Here is a 21,890-nt window from a genome sequence, read left to right on the forward strand (position 1 = left end):
GTTATAAAATTTCTGGTAAATGTTAAACATTAGTACTTTATATAATGACTATTTTTAATAACAAGTCTGCAAGTTTGCCCTGTAGTGTGAAATATTTACTCTCTCTTACATGACCTCCCCTAAAAATTCAGTTGAATTCTTTTTGATCGGTATATAAGAAAAAGATAAAACACTTGTTTACTTCAAAAACCGAATCGTGTCGAACGTTTTTAACGAAAATGATCAATCCACAGAAAGTTGGTTTACCGAATGGCAACACCGGCAACCCCGATTACACGACGGCAATGGGATTGCCTAGACCCCGGCCTCCACGATTAACCTAATTCGGGATTCACGTGTTTCCCTGCTAGGCACCCGTCGTAAAAAAACAAAACTGCCGTCCGCTCATGTCAAACAGTTTGATGCGTAACGGCGTCGCGTTGGCCAGACGTGCAGCGAAAACCGGCGTCCTCCCCACGGTACCGTTACACGGACAGCAGAAGAGCGGTTTCCGCGCGAACCGCCCCCTACCCCTCCCACTAGCTCGCACACGAAACGGTTCTCGTTGCGTTCATTCGGTTGTTGTGTCAGTGGGGCGCAGCGGCTTCGATTTTCGCCGCAGCAGTGATTTTAGTTGTAGTGCCAGCAACAGATTTTCGTCATCGTGTGCCGCACAGACCGCGGGAAATAAAATGCCTGAGGGAAAGCCGTTCGAGAGACTGCCGAAGAGCGTCAGGCCGATCCACTATCGTCTGGAGCTGGTGCCCGATCTGAAGCTGCTCACGTTCCGTGGTGTGGTCTCCATACGGATTGAGGTAGGTCTCTCTTGTTGGTAAGACGCGACGGCACGGGATGGTCCCCGCATAACATATGCCGGTTTTCACGATGTGCGTCGCGAACGGGGCCAGCGCGTAATTCGCCAGTCGCCGCCACTCACTTGGGTTTCTGCGAAACGTACGGATTTTTGCGGTGACCATTTATTTTTAACTTTTTTGGAGGCGAACCAATTCAATATAGAATTCGGCGTTTTAAATTATTTCGTTTTTGTTTTCGTTCAGCACCGTTGTTTTCGTCGCCCTCGGGACTTTCGATTGTGCAAATGGAACGCGGTCTTATCTTATCAGAAATTCGAGTGTAATCAAGTGATTTTTTTATAGCGTTCTATTTCTTTGATACGGTTTTTTAATGTTTCATATCGAGCGAATAAAAACTGCCATTTTATATTTGTCATGTTAGTATTTTACAATTGGTTGGAAGTTTAGTGAAAGCCACCCAAATACATAGAAACGACAGATATTGTTAAAATCAATACTTATCTGAATCACCAGTTATTTTTTCCGTCTACGGGGTTCACCACTGTGTAACATGTTATCCATGAAATTAAACTGTTGAAGTCTAATTGTTACTTATCAATTGTCAAATTAGACATTCTACTCATTTTCTTATAGTAAAGTAAAAAAAATCTAACTGTACATTGAAAAAAAAATTAATGGAAAGACCGGACGATACTTCATTGAATTCTCTAAAACATCACCTACTGTATATATTCGACTTTTTTGTTTTTTAATTGAATTTTAAAAGATAACCTAATAGAAATATATTTATGCAATTTTAAAATATTTTAAACATTTTGAAATGGTTAAAAGTAGTACAACTATGTCACATTTCTGTATAGTGTCTCAAAATCGAATAAAATTTTATCAATATCCAGTTAGAATCTAATTACTTTACAATAAGAAAATGATAAAATCTAAGCAACAATTAGACTTATTTTATATTTTAATTTCATGAATGATACGTAATTAATTGTTATACATTTTTTATTGTTTTATACAATTTTTAAAATATAAACAGATGAACACATATTCAGGAAATTTTTGTTTATTTTATATATTTTGGAATGTTAAAATGTTATCCGACATCTGTAGATATTCAGTGAAATAGTTTTGCTTTATTATAAATAAATCGCTTTATTATAAATTTGAGTAGGAATTTATATTTCCTATATTTTTCCTGACTTTTATTGATGTATACGATTTTTAAAAAGTTATTTAATAAACACATATTCAGGAAATGTTTCTTCAAAAATTTTTAGAGATTTTATATATTTTAGAATGGTGAAAATATTATCTGACCTGACCTCAGTGTACGTTTACTGAAATAATTCTACTTAAATAAACCTGAGATAGGAACTTGTGTATTTCTTGTATTTTTCGTTTATTGATTCATTCAATTTTTAAGAGATAATGTAATAAAAATATATTCAGGCAATACTTTATCATATATAAACCTGAGATAGGAATTTAGTTACTACATCTATTTGTCCTGTTTTTATTGATTTATACAATTTTGAAACATGAACTATAAAACACATATTCAGACAATGTTTCTCCAATAATTTTTGAATATTTTATACATTTTAGAATGGTTAAAATATTGTCAGACCTCTGTGTACATTCACAGAAATAGTTTTACTTTATTATAAATATATCTGTGGTAGGAATTTATATATTTCTTCTAATTTCCTGTTTTTATTGATTTATACAATTATTTATTAATAAATTTTTAATATTTTATACATTTTGGAATGGTTAAAATATTTTTTGATCCTACTACATTTACAAATGTCAAGGAATTTATGTATTTTTCTATTTTTCCTGTTTATACTGATCTATACAACTTTTAAAAGATGAATTAATAAATACATTCAGGTAATATTTCTTCAATACATTTTTTAATATTTCATACATTTTGCAATGGTTAAAATATTGTTTGACTCCTGTACATTTAAATGAAATAGTTATCCTTTATTCTAAATATACCTGAGGTAGGAATTCATGTATTTCTTCTATTTTCCTGTGTTTATTAATTTATATAATTTGTAAAAGATGAATTAATAAATGCATATTCAGGCAGTGTTTCTTCAATAAATTTTTAACATTATATTCATTTTGGATTGGTTAAAATATTGTGTGTCCGCTGTACATTTACTGAAATAGTTTTTCTTTATTATAAATATATCTGAGACAGGAATTTATTTATTTTATATTTTTCCTGTTTTTATTGATTTATACAATTTGAAAAAGATCAACTAATAAATCCATATTCAGGCAATGTTTGTTCAATAAATTTTGAATATTTTATACAATGAATGGTTAAAATATTGCATGATCTCTGTGTACATTCACTGAAAGTTTTACTTTATTATAAATAGGCCTGAGGTACGAATTTATTTATTTCTTCTATTTTTCCTGTTTTTAATGATTTATATAATTTTTAAAAGATGAAGTAATACACACATACTCAGGCAGTGATTATTCAACTATTTTTAAATATTTTATAAATTGTGAAATGGTTAAAATATAGTCTGACCACTGTGTATATCCACTGAAATAGTTTGACTTTATTATAAGTTACGAATTTATGTATTTCTTTTATTGATATATACTTTATGTAAATCCGCTACATGTTCAGTCATGTTATATTGATTTATTGTACAATTTTAACACGATAAACAAATACACATATTTGTGTAATGTAATTCTTCAACCGTTTTTGAACACTTATTAAAAATTGCCTAAATCAGCAAAATCATTTGACCTCTCACTTAAGGGAATTTGTGTTATCAGCTTGTTTGCAAGTGAAACGAAAGTTTCGTAAGGCGAACGTGTCGAATTTTCATTTTCGGATGCGTCCCGTGACCGGCACAGCGTTAAACTGCAAAACGACTAGCATCCGATGGTCGTGAATTTCCATTGTTCGATTTAATTGGCGATTGTAAAAAATAACGGTAACCAAGTAAAACAATGAATAATCTCATGCGCCGACCGAAAATAAACCCAAGTGCTAAATACATATGCAAATTGACGGATATTACAAAACAGGCAATTATCGTTCGAATGCAACTACAGAATTAAAACTATTTCAGTTTTTTTATTACAGCTGTTACTTAGAGTAAACTCTACTAACTGTTTTTAGTTGTTTTTTATATGTTTACAAATTAATCAATTATCATAAACTAGGAAAAATACTACCCCGGACATGAATAATTTAATGACTGATCAATATGTGGCGATTTCATGTTGTAACGTAACGTACCTTGGAACTGGGAAAAGGCAGTTTTTCATTTCCATTAATTACCAGTCCTCCAATCATGTAACATGTGAAAGGTGAAAATCGTATGCATATTTCAACGATATTTTCCCATAAATTTAATTATAAAATGCGTTTGCCTTCAAAAGGCAATAACTTGATATGAGATGTCGAAATGTTATTGTTGTTGTTTGATTTGGGAAATTTTGATTTTCAAATTTTCCGTCAGTGAACAAGTGTGAGAGGTTCCACATGAGGGTCTGAGTATTGCAACTTAGGTAATTGCTGATTAAATAACCAGTCCATGACCTCTTATTGCACATTTTAAGCACCTAAGTCTAATTAATTGAACACCCAATTGGTAAAATGGGAAAACAGTAATTTACTCTCGTAGTTTAATTCCAAGTAAAACATTTACAGATGTACGGTATAGAATGTTGGTCATTGTTTCGCGACCTCGTATTTTGATCCCTAAAAGTACACACCATAAAATTCTACGGTGCTTATTTGCATTGCATTTGGAATCTACGCACTTGAACCGACCCCAAAAATAAAATTATTGCATGTACAGAGGTCATGGGTTGGTTAGGAGTTTTGGGACGTACATCTCTCCTACAGCCGCATTGATTTTAGGTTGTGCAAGCCACCGACCAAATAGTACTGAACGCGCTAGACCTACAACTAGACTCCGTGACGGTGAAGGGCGACAAGGAGCTGAAGCCGGAGGTGCAACTATGTGCCGAAGAGGAGGTCGCCAGATTCAAATTCAACACCACCCTTCAACCTGCCGAATACGACCTCGACATTATCTTCAAGGTACGAGATAAAAACTTTTAGTCACTTAATTTTTAATCCTTTGTTTTTTTATTAGGGGGAGATCAACGATAAAATGAAGGGTTTGTACAGAAGCAAGTATGTGAACGAAAAGGGCGAGGAGACTTACGCTGCTGTGACGCAGTTCGAGTCCACGGATGCTCGTAGGTGCTTCCCCTGTTGGGATGAGCCCGCCCTCAAGGCCACTTTCGACATCAGTCTCACTGTGCCAAAAGATTTGGTTGCCCTGTCCAATATGCCCGTCAAGAACTCCACACCGGAAGGAGATTTAATCAGGTAAAAGTCGATCATCATGACGTCTAATTATCTTTCAGGTCCGTGTTCCCCAAATTTTGTTTTCGTTTTCTGTTGTTAGGATAACAGGCAACCTAGTTGTTGTTTTTAGAGTGCTCAATATTTTGTAAATTATAATTACCTTACAAAGAGTGGTACAACTGAATTCCTTTCAGCAACAGTTATCTAAAAATGTAATATCTATTTAAAATTCAATCTTTTGAATTTCGTTCATGATATCTAATTAAACTTGTCCTCCAAATTTTATTTTTATTTTTTAATAATTCTCGAGATATTGCCTAGAAATAACATTGTACACCACCCTGTATATTGAATGTAAAACATTCAAACCCTGTTTGAATATTATGGACTAAATGAGCATTCTCAAATTTGGAGAATTAATTTCAAAAATGAAATTTTTTAATGTTATTTTTCTAGTTATTGCTTAATTACTGACTTGTTAACATTCCTTTGTCATTAAATACTATTTGCTCGAAATATAAATAATAATCCAGGTAATTACTGTAATTAAACTGATCATCGTTTTAATTACCATTATTTTATTATGGATTATTTCAAATAATTACTTAGTTATTTAGTTTTTCTGAATGAATGAATTTAATTTTAAATGTCTATTTCTGCATCCATATTAATGTTATTATTCATTCATAATCTTGATGATATAACTGCGTTGAGTAAAATCAATACAACATCTAAATTGAATTTATTTGAAAACAGTAATTGACTTCTATTATTAAAATAAACATTTACGTAAACGAAACACTTTGTAATTAAACAACATTTTATAGCCATTACCAATCCCTTACTACTAAAAAAGACGTTGATTGATATTGCGCCGTATTTATTATGTAAATTTTATTTATAATAATAAAACATGGGTACAGTTATTTCGGTTGCACAATATTATTAGAAAACGTATAAAAAATCCTCTTAAAAAAATACCTTTCCCATGCGAGTAAAAGTTCGCTGACGCAACCACAATTAATTTATTTCGTTTTGCTAGATACGATTTTCAAAAAACCCCCATCATGTCCACGTACCTGGTGGCTGCTGTTATCGGGGAGTACGACTACGTGGAGGACAAATCGTCAGATGGAGTTTTGGTTAGGGTGTACACGCCCAAAGGCAAGAAGGAGCAGGGTTTGTTCGCCCTGGAAGTGGCGACCGAAGTGTTGCCCTACTACAAGGACTACTTTAACATCGCCTATCCGCTCCCCAAAATCGATTTGATCGCCATCGCCGACTTCAGTGCCGGCGCCATGGAGAACTGGGGACTCGTCACCTACAGGTAACTGTTAAATTTATTGTTATTTTGAAATAGACTACCAATATGGATAACGCATGAATATTAATATTCTGTCGTTGATTCTTCACGTGGCCAGAAGTGATTTACTGTCACCAATTAACATACAAACGGTTATGCAACTGGTGCTGTCACTAATTTGTATCAATCAAGGTAGCCGGCTAATCGATTTGAGTGAATAATATTAATTGGTTTCTTAATGTAATGTGTTTTTTGTAGGGAAACTTGCCTGTTGGTCGACCCACAGAACACCTCGGCGGTGAGCAAGCAATGGATCGCTCTGGTCGTAGGCCACGAGCTGGCCCATCAGTGGTTCGGCAATCTGGTTACCATGGAATGGTGGACCCATCTCTGGCTGAACGAAGGCTACGCCTCGTTCGTCGAGTTTTTGTGCGTGAACTATCTGTTTCCCGAGTACGACATCTGGACCCAGTTCGTCAACGATTCGTATATCAAAGCTCTGGAGCTGGATAGTTTGAAGAACTCGCACCCCATTGAGGTGCCGGTGAACAATCCGTCCGAAATCGACGAGATCTTTGATGACATCAGCTACAACAAGGGTGCATCGGTGATCCGGATGTTGCACCACTACATCGGCGACGCCGATTTCCGCAAGGGCATGCATTTGTACCTGACTAGGCACCAGTACAAGAACACCTTCACTGAAGACTTGTGGGCTGCTTTGGAAGAAGCCAGCAACAAACCGGTGGGCGATGTCATGTCCACCTGGACCAAACAGATGGGTTTCCCCGTTGTAACTGTGGAACAAAAGAGCTGCGCCGAAGGAGGCGTTACCCTTTCGTTGTCGCAAAGCAAATTCATCGCTGACGGTTCCAAGCCCACTGAGGAGTATCTGTGGATGATCCCCATTTCCATTTCGACCTCCAAGAATCCGGGTAAGGAGGCCATCAGCACCGTGCTCAGCACCAAGCAGGCTGATGTGCATATAGCGGACGTTGGACCAAACGACTGGATTAAAATCAATCCAGGAACCATAGGCTTCTACAGGACCCAATATCCTCCTGAAATGCTGGAGAAGTTGATCCCCGCCATTCGCAACAAATCTTTGCCACCTTTGGATAGATTGGGTTTGCTAGATGACTTGTTTGCGATGGTAAAGGCTGGGCATACCAGCACAGTCGAAGTGCTCAAGATGCTTAGGGCGTACGAAGACGAAACTGATTACAACGTCTGGTCCTCCATCTCTAACATCTTGGGCAAACTGGGACAACTCATGAGCCACACCGAGTTCGAGGATGCTTACAATCAGGTGAAACATTTAATAATAGTTTCGTCCAACACATCATTAAGACTAATTAAATTCTCACGTATATCAACAAACAATTACGTCCGCCGGTGCCCCAACTCGAATTATGCAAATCCCTGTTTTATATAATAAACCAGTAAACAACAATCTAACGGGAAACGAAACGCACGCTCGTCCGATCATTGTACATTGAAAGCGATCAATTAATTACGCCCGTTTACCGTAATAAATCGCCAACCGTACTTTCTAATCTGATATTGTTCTTTGTGTACGGGGCGGCATTTGCAAATTGGGCGTCGCGCGTACAAAACAGGTTGAGCGGCGCGTGCGTTTTTTTCCTCGCCGAAGATTCAATTTACATTGCACGCATTAACATAATTAAATGATCGTAACAATGTCGAGAGAGCCGTTTGTGCACGTGCTATCTAGCTTCATTAATATTCATAATGGCGTAATTAATACATCTTGTAAAAGGGGATAGTGCCGATGAATTATGTACGAACGACGTTCTCGGAATTTTTTATATGTAATGGCTCATTGTTTATTGATATTATTGCATGATTTACACAGATTGCACTGGCGGTTTTTTTTCGTTGTGCAAGGTGTATGTAAAAATAATTACTAGATAATTGATTACATAGTTCCTGTTGCAAGTAGTTCACACGTAGATAAATATTTATGCGAAGTGCCTTCCAAAATAAACAGGATTTGTGGAATAATAGGGCATTTTGTGGAGGTAGCTCCCATATGCGATCATTACCTTGTGGCATTATGTTTAATCACTATCAAAATGATCAAACATTGCTCAGAATTCAACATTTGAAGAATATCATTGATTAGGTCCAAAAGAAAAAAAATACAACAAGAACTCCAGAAGATCAAATGTCCTGAATTTTGATTAGAAATTTTTCTGAACAAATTTTGATCATTTTTGTACTAATAAAATAAAAATGCAGTCTTCAAAACATAGGAAATCCAGAGAACCAAATGTCATGAAATTTTGTTTGAAAGCTTGTCTCCTCAATATTTTTTGAATTTTTGTACAAATAAAACAAAAATAGTTCTTCAAATCACAGAAATTTCAGAGTTCAAACTCTTCTAAAAAGAAGAGTTTGAACTCCCTCCTTGTTAATATTTTTTTGAATGTTAAATTCTGAACAATTTTTGATTATTTTCGTACTAATGAAATAAAAATACAGCCTTCAATCACACAATTTCCGGAGGGCCAAATTTTATGAATTTTGATTAGATGCTTTTCTTGTTATTCGCCTCCTTATTGAAATTTTTTGAAGGTTGAATTCTGGGGAATTTTTGATAACTTTTTTGTAATAATGAAACAAAAATACTGTCGTCAAAACAGAAATTTTAGAGGAACAAATGTCATGACTTTTTTATTGGAAGCATTTCTTTTTTTCGTCTCCTTTATAATAGCAATTTTTGATCATTTATGTACTAATGAAATAAAAATACAGTCTTCAAAACAGTGGAACTTCAGAAAGGTTGAATTCTGAACAAATTTTGATATTTTTGTACTAATAAAATAAAAATATAGTCTTCAAAAGACAGGAATTCCAAACGGCCAAATATCATAAAATTTTGATTGAAAGCTTTTCTTCATTTTCTCCTCAATATTTTTTTAAGGTAAAATTTTACTAATGTGCTAATAAAACAAAAATACAGTCGTCAAATCACAGAATCTCCAGACCACCAAATGTCATGAATATTGATTAGAATTAGATTTTCTTCTTTTTCGCCTCCTTAATAATATTTTTTGGAGGATGAATTCTAGGGAACTTGATAACTTTTTACTAATGAAACAAAAACAGAACTAAATATCATATGGGTGGTACTATCAGAAAAGGCTCTGTGACAAAAGTCCCGTACATGTATCAATAATTAAAATATTGATCTTTTCCAGTACCAAAAAAATCTGCTGGACAAAGTATACGTCCGCCTTGGTTGGAATTTAAAATCTGGCGAGACTCACCTGGACACCCTACTACGCGGCTTGGTGCTGGGTCGTTTGGCCTGGCTCGACCACGAGCACTCGACCAAAGAGGCGCGTGAACGCTTCGAAGCCCACGTCAAGAACGAGAGCAACCTGCCGGCCGACCTGAGGAGCGCTTGCTACAAAACGGTGTTGCGTGCCGGCGGCAAAGAGGAGTTTGACACGTTGCTGAAGCTGTACAGATCCACCGATCTGCACGAGGAGAAGGACAGGATCAGCAGGGCGCTGGGCGCCGCCAAAGATGTGGAGTTGCTGCTCAAAGTCCTCGAGTTCGCCATGTCGGTAAGTACTAATAAACGGTACAAGTTAATTATTGTTTTATTCTAATTGCCCACAATTTTAGGCTGAGGTTCGTTCTCAAGACACGGTCTTCGTAATCATTTCCGTGGCATTGACCCGTTTGGGCCGTGAATTAGCCTGGCAGTTCTTCAAGGACAATTGGTCGAAGATCGTGGAAAGATTCAGCGGATACCTGCTCACCAGACTGGTGAAATACCTGACTGAAAGTTTCGCCAGCGAGGAAAAGTCCCGTGAAGTCGAGGAGTTCTTCAAGGAACACAAGTCGCCTGGCACCGAAAGAACCGTGCAACAAGCCATCGAGACCATACAGTTGAACACGGCGTGGCTCAAGAGGGACTCCGAGGCCATACGCAAATACCTCACCTCGTAATTGTACTTACATGTACTTAATTCTTTATATTTTGTATACTTAAAAGTTTTTTAACGGTAAATCATGCCAGTGACTGTACCTAGTTTATTAATTTTAGAATTTTTGTAATTGTTTACGATTAATTATATATAAAAGTATTTGTTTCATATTCAGTTGTAAAAATATATTGTTGAAAAAATAAATGTGTGTTTTAATTTCACCATAATCCACCATGACATCATAGGCACTCGTAAATGTTGATAAGTTATTAGATTAAATTATAACCCTTGAGCAATCAACGTTATCACCATTTAAATCCTTTTATATAATTACTAGAATTTCATACATACGTGTGTCTATGAACCATTAAAATATGTCTAATGAAAATATATTTCAAAGACTGCCAAAAAACATAAAGCCTTCCCAGTATGAAATTCATTTGAGGCCAAATTTGACTTCTCTCACATTCTCGGGAACAACATCAATTAAAATTACGGTATTCAATTAATTAACATCAATTAATAAAACCCATTAACGTTTATTTATAGATACTGGAACCGACTGATCAAATTATCCTGAACGCTATAAACCTCAACTTCGATTCCGTCCGACTCGAAGGCAAAGAAAATCGCAACCCCACTAAAACCATTTTCTGCTCCGATGACGAAAGAGCAATAATCAAATTCAACGAAAAAATCGAGGAGGGCGAATACAACCTCAACATCACCTTCAACGGTACAATAAGCGACTCCTTAAGAGGATTCTATCGCAGCAAATACGTCGGAGAAGATGGAACACAAAAATACGCGGCCGTTACACAATTCTGTGCAACCGACGCCAGAAGTTGCTTCCCTTGCTGGGACGAGCCGGCCATCAAGGCGACATTCAATATCAGTTTAACAGTGCCTAAGAATCTTACCGCCTTGTCTAACATGCCTGTGATACAAAGTAGAGACGAGTCCAACGAATTGATCAGGTAAAATGGTGTTATTTTTGTTGCCCATGTACTAATTGGTATTTTCAGATATGATTTCGATAAAACCCCGGTTATGTCAACCTACTTAGTGGCCTTTGTCATTGGTGAATACGACTACGTTGAGAAAACATCTTCTGATGGTGTTTTGGTACGTGTATACACACCTAAAGGAAGAAAGGAACAAGGTTTATACGCGTTGGATGTAGCAGTCCAAGTTTTGCCTTTCTATAAAGACTACTTCAACACCGCATATCCACTGCCAAAAATAGATTTGGTGACGGTTGCAGACTTCAGTTTTGGAGCTATGGAAAACTGGGGCCTTGTAACTTACCGGTAATTTTTTCTGGAGTCAATAAACCTTTGTTTATTTTACTAATAATTTTGCAGTGAAACCCGTTTATTAGTCGATCCGGAAAACACGTCAGAAATGAACAGGCAAGCCGTTGCAATGGTGGTGGGTCACGAACTAGCCCATCAATGGTTTGGCAATTTGGTCACAATGGAATGGTGGACCCACCTTTGGCTGAACGAGGGTTTCGCTTCCTTCATTCCAAACTTATGCCTGGACAAACTATTTCCGGATTTCCACGTTTGGGTTCAGTTCATAGACACCTACAACAAAGCCCTAGAATTGGACGGCTTGAGGAATTCCCATCCCATCGAAATTCCCATTAACAATCCGTACGAGTTGTTTGAGATTTTTGATGCTATTAGTTACAACAAAGGGGCGTCAGTGATACGAATGTTGCACAGTTATATTGGCGATTGTGATTTTCGCAAAGGCATGAACTTGTACTTGACGAAGCACATGTATCAAAACACGTGCACGGAGGATCTGTGGAACGCTTTGGAGGAGGGGAGCGGAAAGCCGGTTAGTAAAATCATGCCCAGTTGGACCAAGCAGATTGGGTATCCCATGATATCTGTGTCGGTAGCACCTGCTGAAAGTGGAGTTCTATTAACCTTTACTCAGGATAAATTCACCTCCGACGGTTCTGACCCTCCTGAGGAATGCTCATGGATTATACCTATTGATGTGACTACTGCAAAAAATTCTGTAGTTAGTACATTGTTGGAGGCTAAGGAATGTTCTCTTTTCATCCCGGATGTCACCATAGATGAATGGATAAAAGTGAACCCATTGAGTAACGGTTTTTATAGAGTGAAGTATCCTGAAGACATGCTGGCGAAATTGATTCCCGCTGTTAGAGAACAAACTTTATCCACTATTGACAGGTTAAGTATTTTAAACGATTTGTTCGCAATGGTTAAAGCTGGACACGCCAACACGGTGCAAATTTTAAAAATTTTAAAGGCATACGAAGGGGAAATGGACTTTAATATATGGGCGTCCATTTTAAATATTCTTGGAAGTTTGGGAAAACTTTTAGCCAGCACTAATTACGGACCCGACTTCAATAAGGTAATTTCTTAGAAAATAACTATTGCATGAATTAAATGGATTTTTTCAGTATCAAAAAGAGTTGTTGAAAACAATATCTGGTCGAATCGATTGGGAGGAGAAGCCAAACGAGACTCATTTGAAGAAACTTCTTCGAGCCACTATTTTGGCAAGATTGGCAAGTTTAGGTGACGAAAATGTGATTCAAGAGGCACGCAAACGGTTTGAAGCTCACGTAAAATGTGAGAAAACTTTGCCGGCCAACCTACGAAGTGTGTGTTATAAGGCTGTGATCCGCTGTGGAGGTAATAAGGAATATGATACGCTGTTAGGACTTTACCGGTCTACGGATTTACATGAAGAAAAAGAACGAATAATTGGTGCTTTAGGGTCTACTGTTAGCCCCAGATTGTTGTCAAACACTTTGGCGTTTGCCATGACTGTACGTGTAATTAATATATTTATTTATTTGTTTCTAACTGAAATTTTTTAGGATGAAGTGCGTGCTCAAGATATGCCTTCAGTTATATTATCAGTAGCTACCTCACTTGTGGGAAGGAAACTAGCTTGGAACCATTTTAAACAGCATTCTAAGAAGATCAGTGAAAGAACAAGTACTGTTTTGTTGACTAGACTTGTGAAAACTCTGGTTCAGGATTTTGCTAGCGAGGAAATGGCTCTGGAAGTAGAAGAATATTTTTCGACAAACCCACTTCCGGGCACCGAAAGGAGTATTCAACAGGCAGTCGAAACCATCAGATTAAATTCTAAATGGTTGAAACGAGATTCCGACAGCATTAGGATATTTCTTAAAGAATGTTAATACTTGAATTTATTAGTTGATTGTCCCATATTACTTTTATATAGATTTTACATTATTACATTGTTTTATTTTCCATAATCACCAAAAAATTAACAATGAATGTATAAATTTAAAAATTATCTAATCTTATAATGCAATTGTTATATGGTTATCAAGGTATTGTATGGGACTGTATAGATATAAATTAATCACCAAAGTTTGTTAGAATGAATATGTTGAAAAATTATTATAACAAATTAAAATGTGTAACCGGAACATTCCTCTGAGGCTACCTAAAACAGTGATTCCAATTCATTATAATTTGACAGTAACACCCGATTTAAATTCTTTCACATTTCAAGGCAATTTGTCCATTAAACTTCAGGTAGGATATTGTAATATATTAATTTGAAATAAACGCTTATACTTGTATGTAGATTTTAGAACAAACAAAGGAAATATTTTTACATGCAGTCGACCTTAATATTAAGGAGGTGAAAATATTTAGCACACATTCGGAAAGTGTGAACATTATAAATAAATACGATTTTGTAAAGATTGTATTTGAAGATTTTATTCCCCCAGGAATCTGGCACCTTCACTTTTTATATGAAGGCATTATAAACAATGATAAAAGAGGTTTATACAGGAGTAAATATAACAATGAAAATGGTAATGAAAAATATATGATTGTAACACAGTTTGCTCCAACAGATTCAAGAAGATGTTTTCCTTGCTTCGACGAACCTTGTTTTAAATCAACCTTTAGTTTGACTGTAGTCGTACCCAATAACTTAATCTCTCTCTCAAACATGCCTGTAAAGGTAAAAGTGCAAGAAACAAACCTGTTAACAAGATTTGAATACCAAACCACTCCAATAATGCCGACGTATCTACTGGCGTTTATTGTAGGTGAATTTGATTACGTTGAAGACAAATTTAATAAAATTAGAGTGTATACGCCCAAATTAGAAAATAAATGCGCTACAGTGGCTTTAAAATATGCATCAGAAAGCTTGTCTTTCTATAAAAACTACTTTGGAATGGATTACAAAGTGCCAAAAATGGATTTAATATCAGTTGTCGAATTTGACTTCGACGCTATGGAAAACTGGGGACTAATCATCTTCAGAGAGGACGTACTACACCCAAGTACCGAAAAACCGTCCCTGCATTACAAAATTAGAGTAGCCGAGGTGATTGGTCACGAATTTGCCCATCAGTGGTTTGGTAATCTTGTCACGATGGAATGGTGGAACAAATTGTGGTTAAATGAGGGCTTTGCATCGTATTTTCAATTTATCTGGCTTAGTCACGCTTTCAGTCTAGATGTTTGGGAACAATTTGTGGATGTTACGTTGGAAGCGTTGCATATAGATTCACTGATAAGTTCGCGCTCACTGGAAGCTCCAATAACGGAGGCGGAAGGCATATTGGAGGTATTTGATGTCATAACTTACAGGAAAGGTGCTGCAATCATAAAGATGCTGCACGATTTTGTTGGTGACGATGTTTTTAAGAACGGCATCAGAAAGTATTTGAATCAAAATAAATTTGGAAATACCTCAAGTAGACACTTGTGGAAAGCGTTTGGTGATTTTAAAAATGGATTGGTTGGGGAAGTAATGGCGAGCTGGATCAATCAAACTGGGTATCCTTTACTTGAAGTAAGTCGGAAGTCAGAGAAAGGAACTGTTAGGTTGGTCATCAGCCAGAAGCACTTCCGGCATGAGTTGCAAGAGTGTAACGTTTTATGGAAGATCCCCCTAATAATTTCGTATGTGACAAGTGACCTAACTGTTCAAACAATAAAGTTGTTATTGGAACAAAGAGAAACTGAACTTAAGCTTTACAATATTCCTACAGATTGTTGGATAAAAGTTAACAGAGGATATTATAGAGTTCAGTACACACCAGATATGTTAGAAACTTTAATACCTGCAATTAAATATAAAACAATTTCCTCCTCTGACCGATTAGGAATCCTCGATGACATGTTTGCATTAATGAAATACAGGAAAATTACAAGTGTTTGTTTCTTAAATTTTTTAAAAGCATATGAAAAAGAAACATTTTATATAATTTTGAAAAGGATGTTAAGTATTTTTCGATACATGTCTTGTTTATTGGAGTACCACGGATTGAAGGAAGTTTTTAATAAAGCAAGTATTTTAATTTTTTTATGTATAAATTAACTTTGTAACAGTTTCAGAGGAAGTTCCTTCATAGTGTTCTGGATCGCATTAATTTAATTGAATATGATTTACGAAAAATTTTGCTGGAACACATGATGACATGTGATTATGAGTTTGTATCTGATAAAATAGAACAATACTTCAACAGTGAATTATTTAAAATTGAAATATCGTATTACATGAAGCACATGGTTATTGGTAAGATGAGTGAAAATGATTTAAATCGAATATTGGGGATGTATACTTCATCAGACGGAGGCGAAAAATTAAAAATTATCAAGTTATTAGGAAATATTCGTCAAGAAAATTTACTAATAAAACTATTGAGTTTTTCTCTTTCAGTGAGTAAAATGAATTAATTATCTATTAATTAATTTTAAATTTGCTTTTTCAGGATAGAATAGTTTCACAAGAATCTGTACAATTAATTTTGACCATCTCATCGTCTCTGTTAGGAAGAAATTTAGCTTGGAACTTCATAAAAACAAATATAAATTATATTTTTATGCGACTGAAAAAACAGTATTTTTATATTCTAGTCAAAAAGTTAACTCTTTATTTTGCAACTGAAGAAATGGCTGTGGAAATTGAGAATTTCTTTAGAGGCTGTGAATATTTGGGCAAAAATCTCGTCCACCAGTGTGCGGAAAATGTGAGAATAAATTCTAAATGGCTAAACAGTAATGCCAAAACAGCATCAGAGTACTTGTTATATTATTAAGTTAATAATAAAATTAGTAACCATTATTTAATAATAATCCAAATAATACAAATATTTTATACAAAGACATTTATTTATTATTAATATTTTCGATATTCTTATAATTATCTTATTATAAACAACTATTTCTATATACAATGCAACATGGTACAGTGATTTACGTACACCATTATTCCTTGGTATTCATAAATATACCTTTAATAAATACATCATTATATAACAAATCAAAATAACAATTCAACTCTATCACATAAGAGCAAAAACATACACCAATTTTGTACAATGTAAACAAAATGAAATAAAAACTGGTGCAATCAAAGAGCAATAATGATCGAACGGTGCGTCTCAACTTGCCAATAAAATAATACACTCATCAATTATATAAGGCATAAAAACACACGGTATTATATTACATTAAGCCGTGCACGCCCTCATTTAACCAGGACTGAGACGCAGCGTTCCAATATTTTGATTTGTCTTTTAAATGAAATAAAAATGTGCGCATCAAGCGTGCACAGAGCATTGGATGTGTTTCCATATAATTTTTCTTCTCTAAAGCTAATTTGAACATGTCGCTAACGATGTAGAAAATCAGTGAACGGCATGTTTTAATTCTTTCATTATTTAAATAATTGGACGTACCATAGGAGGGGTGCATTGCCGCGTTAACTTAGTGCCTTCTTCCAAAGATGGACTACACTACAGATTACGATTTTTTTTCGCTATTTTCCATTTTTTTGTACAGACTAAAAAGATGGTGTTCTAGAGCTCACAGCGTTCTATGTGTCAACTAAAGAACAAATTCATCAAAATTACCTGAACACAGTGAAATAACACATTTTCAACGCGTTTGGACCCGCCGAAATAAAGCTGTTAAACTTGTCTTGTTCCATCACATAAACTAAGCGACACGTTGTTGATTAATTAATTGCCGAAAATTAATTATTTCACGTTTTCCGATAACAAAAAATAAATCACTTTTTGTAAGAAATACCGTGTCTGCTCTAATTATTAGGCCTAAACTCTCTTCAATATCCTAAATATTTTGAAACCTCGAAACAAACTGAATCAAAAACTTGAAACTAAACAGTACAAATGCGCCTAAAAAATTATTCTATTTTTCACTAGAGCTAATGCTTAAGCTATTGCCCTTTGGCACTTCAATTTAATCACTTTTTCTACACATTTACGATCAGATTTTCAATATGTGTATTCTTCTAAACGTGACGGAACCACAACTATTTAAAGGACGTGATAATTATTATATCGGAAATGATTTACTTTATGTTATTGGCACTGTAGGCTTTTGCCTTATATAATTTGGTCCTTTACATATTTGTACTTCTGTGCTGTGCAGTAAGAACGTAAAAAACCAGTTTATAAATCTAGAAGACAACGTTGCAAAACAACAAGGTGTATCAAATTAATTTCAACAACAATTTGTACATTATTTACAAGAATATTAATATTTTTAAATCTGACGGTAAATTCTTGACAGTTGCTGGCTTACGCAAAAGTCAAATGTTAAAAATAATTTATACACAATAATTACATGTGGTGAAGGGCAAAATTTTTAATACTACGTCAATTGCTACGTTATTTTTATATAAAAACTCTAAATCTATCATATTGACAGACACTCTAATTCGCTTAAGTAAGACACTACGAACTCGGATTTATCCTCCTCTAAAATGTTTCGGATTAAAGAGAAGTTGTTATAGTCTAAGTGGCTAAGTGATTGATTTAAAAATTCTGTCCTTCACCGTAAATATTTCTAAACAAACAAAAAAAAATTTGTGCCGGCAAGGCAATGGCATATCCCAGCCTTGTTTTATATCAGTACCACTGCATAGCAGTGTTTAAATTTTAATTCTTAAACAGCCCCATGTTTTCGACCAGACACTTAAAGTCTTAGTTTTCTTTTTAGTATTAATTGAGCACCATGGAAGGAATGGATATTTATGTTTTGAGTGTACATGAAAAGTGTTAAAATATATCGTGATTACGTCATATAATGCTCGTTAAACGAGAGTAACAATTACCTAGTGAATCTTTGCTTGGTCCAGATTGTCGAATTGTTGGCCACAAAAACGTCATTTACCATTTATTGTATTAAAAATGGTTTCGAAGCGGGCGATTCAGCGATTGTTACTCAGGTTCAAAAGAAATTGCTACGAAAATGCTCAACTAAAAATACCAATCTATCTAAACCTTTACACACTACCTCAACTGGAACCGTTAACAAAAAGTCCTTTATACAAAAAAAAAATAAACCAATACGTGGATTCGTTCAAAAGGTAACTAAATCCGTACAATATTCGATAAAGTTTAAAACTAAAAATAAACAAAAACATGATTGAAATGCGACATTTGAACAACGTATTATCTAGAAACAATCCACAGTGAATTAGAATCGAGTCAAACAGCTAACAAAGTTGAGTTTGAGATTCCGATTCACTGCGGTTGGTCGGTTCTCTCAGACTTTCTGAATGGATTTCAGTTCGGAATTTCGTCTAGCCTAAAGGAAAAAATAACATAAGATTCGTTGACCCTTGGACGTGTGTTTGCAATCCACTCAGAACCTTAACGATTAAAATGCAGTCTTCTCTCAAACGAAAAAATCAATACACAATAAAAAAACACCGGACTCTCCAAGTTTCAATGTATATAACAAATTGTTTATTATAAAAATATTGCACTCCTATAATTAAAATCATGACGTAATATGGATAGCGTCTTTAAAAACTAAACAATTATGCATAAACATAGAATGTATAGTAGCATTGTTTTGTAAGATGTGAGGGTGGTTGGATGCATAAGCTTGCACATTAATGGGGGGTGTGGGAGGACAGCTTTGACTAAATAATGGTCACTGAACGATGAACGACGTGTTTCTTCCTGAGAGAGATAGGTAACCCTCATTTAATCCCCGAGTACGGCTCCGGGTAGAGGTGCACACCTTCGACACTGAATATCGAAACATCTGCAGAAAACAACCACGTAAATTAAACAAATAAATGTAATAGCTAAACGCGTACCATCTGGCAGTTCTAGTAGTTTGTTGGGTAGCTCGCTGAAGTAAGGGTGAACCATGGCATCTTCGGCGCCGAGCCTCCTCAAAGGATCGAGCTGTAGCAACGACGTCGCCATCGCTTCGCCGTGCATGACGTCGTGCAAACGGGGCCATGTCATGCCCAGACGTCGCGACTTGTAGGTGCCTATCCTGTGCGGCTTGTAGCCCGGCAGTCTCGTCACCCCCGGCCAATCCTCCTCCGTGGGCGTTCCCAAAACCTGTACGAATTGCATTACAATTGCTCCACGTCATTAACCGCCAATTATTACCTTGAAGATTTTGTCTAGCTGGTCGTAGGTGTCGCGAACGCCGGGGAAGATGGCCATGCCGGTGATCATTTCCACGAAAATACAACCGACGCCCCACATGTCCAAAGACGTTGAGTACTCGGTGCTGCCGAGCAGAACGTCGGGAGGTCGGTACCAGAGCGTCACCACCTCGTGCGAGTAGGTGTGCGACGGCACTGATTTGGCTCTGGCCAAGCCGAAGTCAGCCAACTTGAGTTCACCCATTTCACTGAAAAAAATAAATAATAATCAAAAGTTCCGTGTGACCAAACAACTTGATGGTATACCTGATGAGCAAATTTTGGGGCTTGACGTCCCGATGGAGCACCCTGCGTTTGTGGCAGTACGACAGTCCTCGCAACAGCTGGAACAGGAACAGACGCACGTTCCTGGGATCCAGACCGCCGCTGTGTCTTTCCAGGTACTGAGACAAATCCGTGTGCTATAGAAAAATAAAAACTAGGTCAATTTACCGCAATAAAACAATCACAACAACACTTACGACATATTCAAACACGAATGTGAGCGTCTCTCGGGTATGTACAATGTCGTGCAACGTTACGATGTTGGCGTGTTTCAGTTCTTTTAGTAGGGAAGCCTCGCGGATCGCGGTGAAGGGGGCACCCTCTTCTTCCTGCAGACGGATCTCTTTCAGGGCCACCACCTGGTTTTGTAAACTGGAAAAGGACACGTTTGTTTTTAAGCACGTGACGACACACTTACGTTAAGGGGTGCACTCACTTGCTAAATCCTTTGTACACCGTTGCATAAGAGCCTTCACCTAATTGTTCTAATTTTATGTACGCCTCCGTTTTCCCGAACGGAGAATCACCCTAAAAAAGAACACAATTCAATTATCACTAGTAAGTAAATTTGTGCAAAAAACGTACAATGAATATACTTGATTATTTAAGTAAAAAAATTTTAAAATTTGATTTGGATTGTTTATGCATTTTTATTGATTTAAAACTTCTTTATATATTTTTTCTTTATTAATTTAATTGAATTATTTTCAACAACCAATGTGTTCCGCATAATACTATTCATTTTCATAAATTTGTAATGTTTTAAAAGTAGTTCCACCAAAATATTTGGCAACAAGCTGTAGAACTATAAAGTAATTTATGTAAAGTTGGTTTGAAATATGGTTTTCTTTATTTATACTTTTGAAACTTCTGAAATTTTATACTAATTAATTATTAAACCACTAATGTGTTTAATAATAATATTTTATTATTCAGTTCAAGGTTTGTAAACACAATTATAAATCAACTCAAAATATTTGTTGAATGTGATTCAAAAACTTAATGAATAGAAAATATTTGTATAGAAGTGTCGTAGATAGCAAGACGTAGTTCCTATAGTTACAAAAATTGGCAAAAGTTTTAGAAGTAAGTATATAAAATATTTGATAACAAACTGTAGAATATTAAAGTTTTAAATTGTTTTTAGTTTTAGACAGTTTATAAGTTAAAACTTTAGTTGGTCTGTTTATACAAGGTTTTCTTGTTTTATGTTCGAAACTTTTTAGATTTTCTTTTCTTATTTGTAGAATTAAATTGTTTCAAACCACTCACTAAATTAGCTCAAAATATCTCTTGAATATAATTCACAATTTAATGAGGAGAAAGTGTTTGTCAACTTTCCTAGATAAAATTATAAGAAGATTTAAATGGTAAGTGATTTCACAGCATGTTTCCAACGAGTGAATCATAAAGAATCTTTATAAAACAAACCAAAACAAAAGCCGTAACTATTTCAAAGTACAATATAAAATTCGATACGCGTTCAAACACTACTTTTATCTACTCACTGAGACCATGATGGAGAAGCTGCCTTTTACAAACTCCGCACCGTTAACTGCGACCGGCGTAAACATTGCCCGACGTATTTTTAACCGTATTTACAGGAGCCGCGGCCACGCAAACTCCTATCGCCGTACCGGCGAATTAAGCAAAAAAACGCGTGTGTAAATACACGTCAGTGCGTTTACCGTTTCATTAATTAA

General features: G+C 35.6%; 3 protein-coding genes across 10 annotated transcripts in view; 2 read left to right on the forward strand and 1 right to left on the reverse strand.

Moving 5' to 3' along the window:
* The first annotated feature begins 250 nt into the window (after positions 1 to 250).
* LOC109599941 (puromycin-sensitive aminopeptidase) lies at positions 251 to 13,682 on the forward strand. Of its 2 annotated transcripts, XM_020015998.2 has the most exons (7): positions 372 to 794; positions 4,705 to 4,887; positions 4,943 to 5,181; positions 6,203 to 6,487; positions 6,722 to 7,772; positions 9,688 to 10,059; positions 10,121 to 10,629. In XM_020015998.2, the coding sequence occupies exons 1-7, from the start codon at positions 387 to 389 to the stop codon at positions 10,445 to 10,447; spliced, it is 2,865 nt and encodes a 954-aa protein (XP_019871557.2). In that variant the 5' UTR covers positions 372 to 386; the 3' UTR covers positions 10,448 to 10,629. The 2 variants fall into 2 exon arrangements, with proteins under 2 accessions (XP_049819151.1, XP_019871557.2); XM_049963194.1 differs by lacking the exons at positions 4,705 to 4,887; positions 4,943 to 5,181; positions 6,203 to 6,487; ... (1 more) ...; positions 9,688 to 10,059; positions 10,121 to 10,629 and adding exons at positions 10,975 to 11,402; positions 11,451 to 11,735; positions 11,790 to 12,825; positions 12,875 to 13,246; positions 13,298 to 13,682 and having other exon boundaries at positions 251 to 794.
* A 122-nt stretch (positions 13,683 to 13,804) lies between these two features.
* Positions 13,805 to 16,446, forward strand: LOC109599932 (puromycin-sensitive aminopeptidase-like). The gene is made up of 3 exons (XM_049963195.1): positions 13,805 to 13,991; positions 14,044 to 16,142; positions 16,196 to 16,446. The coding sequence occupies exons 1-2, from the start codon at positions 13,869 to 13,871 to the stop codon at positions 15,799 to 15,801; spliced, it is 1,881 nt and encodes a 626-aa protein (XP_049819152.1). The 5' UTR covers positions 13,805 to 13,868; the 3' UTR covers positions 15,802 to 16,142; positions 16,196 to 16,446.
* A 130-nt stretch (positions 16,447 to 16,576) lies between these two features.
* The window catches only part of LOC109599945 (cyclin-dependent kinase 14), a 121,084-nt gene continuing 115,770 nt past the window's right edge, over positions 16,577 to 21,890 (reverse strand). For all 7 annotated transcript variants that reach the window (XM_049963200.1, XM_020016002.2, XM_049963198.1 and 4 more), the window contains 6 exons: positions 20,624 to 20,715; positions 20,385 to 20,559; positions 20,170 to 20,324; positions 19,865 to 20,111; positions 19,561 to 19,813; positions 16,577 to 19,505 (listed from right to left, as the gene is read on the reverse strand). In XM_049963200.1, coding sequence (XP_049819157.1) covers positions 19,441 to 19,505; positions 19,561 to 19,813; positions 19,865 to 20,111; positions 20,170 to 20,324; positions 20,385 to 20,559; positions 20,624 to 20,715 — 987 coding nt within the window. In that variant the 3' untranslated portion in view covers positions 16,577 to 19,440. The remainder of the gene's footprint in view (positions 19,506 to 19,560; positions 19,814 to 19,864; positions 20,112 to 20,169; positions 20,325 to 20,384; positions 20,560 to 20,623; positions 20,716 to 21,890) is intronic.

This window comes from Aethina tumida, chromosome 2 (genome assembly GCF_024364675.1).
Source record: "Aethina tumida isolate Nest 87 chromosome 2, icAetTumi1.1, whole genome shotgun sequence".
Classification (NCBI taxonomy): domain Eukaryota; kingdom Metazoa; phylum Arthropoda; class Insecta; order Coleoptera; family Nitidulidae; genus Aethina; species Aethina tumida.

What these genes read in the sequence shown, in the direction of transcription:
- LOC109599941 (XM_020015998.2), top strand. Translation starts at nt 387, where the DNA reads ATGTCAAACAGTTTGATGCGTAACGGCGTCGCGTTGGCCAGACGTGCA. An exon ending in ACCTCGACATTATCTTCAAG is followed by an intron (nt 4,888 to 4,942) that starts GTACGAGATAAA and finishes TTTTTTTATTAG; the next exon opens with GGGGAGATCAACGATAAAAT. An exon ending in CCGGAAGGAGATTTAATCAG is followed by an intron (nt 5,182 to 6,202) that starts GTAAAAGTCGAT and finishes TCGTTTTGCTAG; the next exon opens with ATACGATTTTCAAAAAACCC.
- LOC109599932 (XM_049963195.1), top strand. Translation starts at nt 13,869, where the DNA reads ATGTGTAACCGGAACATTCCTCTGAGGCTACCTAAAACAGTGATTCCA. An exon ending in ATTTGTCCATTAAACTTCAG is followed by an intron (nt 13,992 to 14,043) that starts GTAGGATATTGT and finishes ACTTGTATGTAG; the next exon opens with ATTTTAGAACAAACAAAGGA.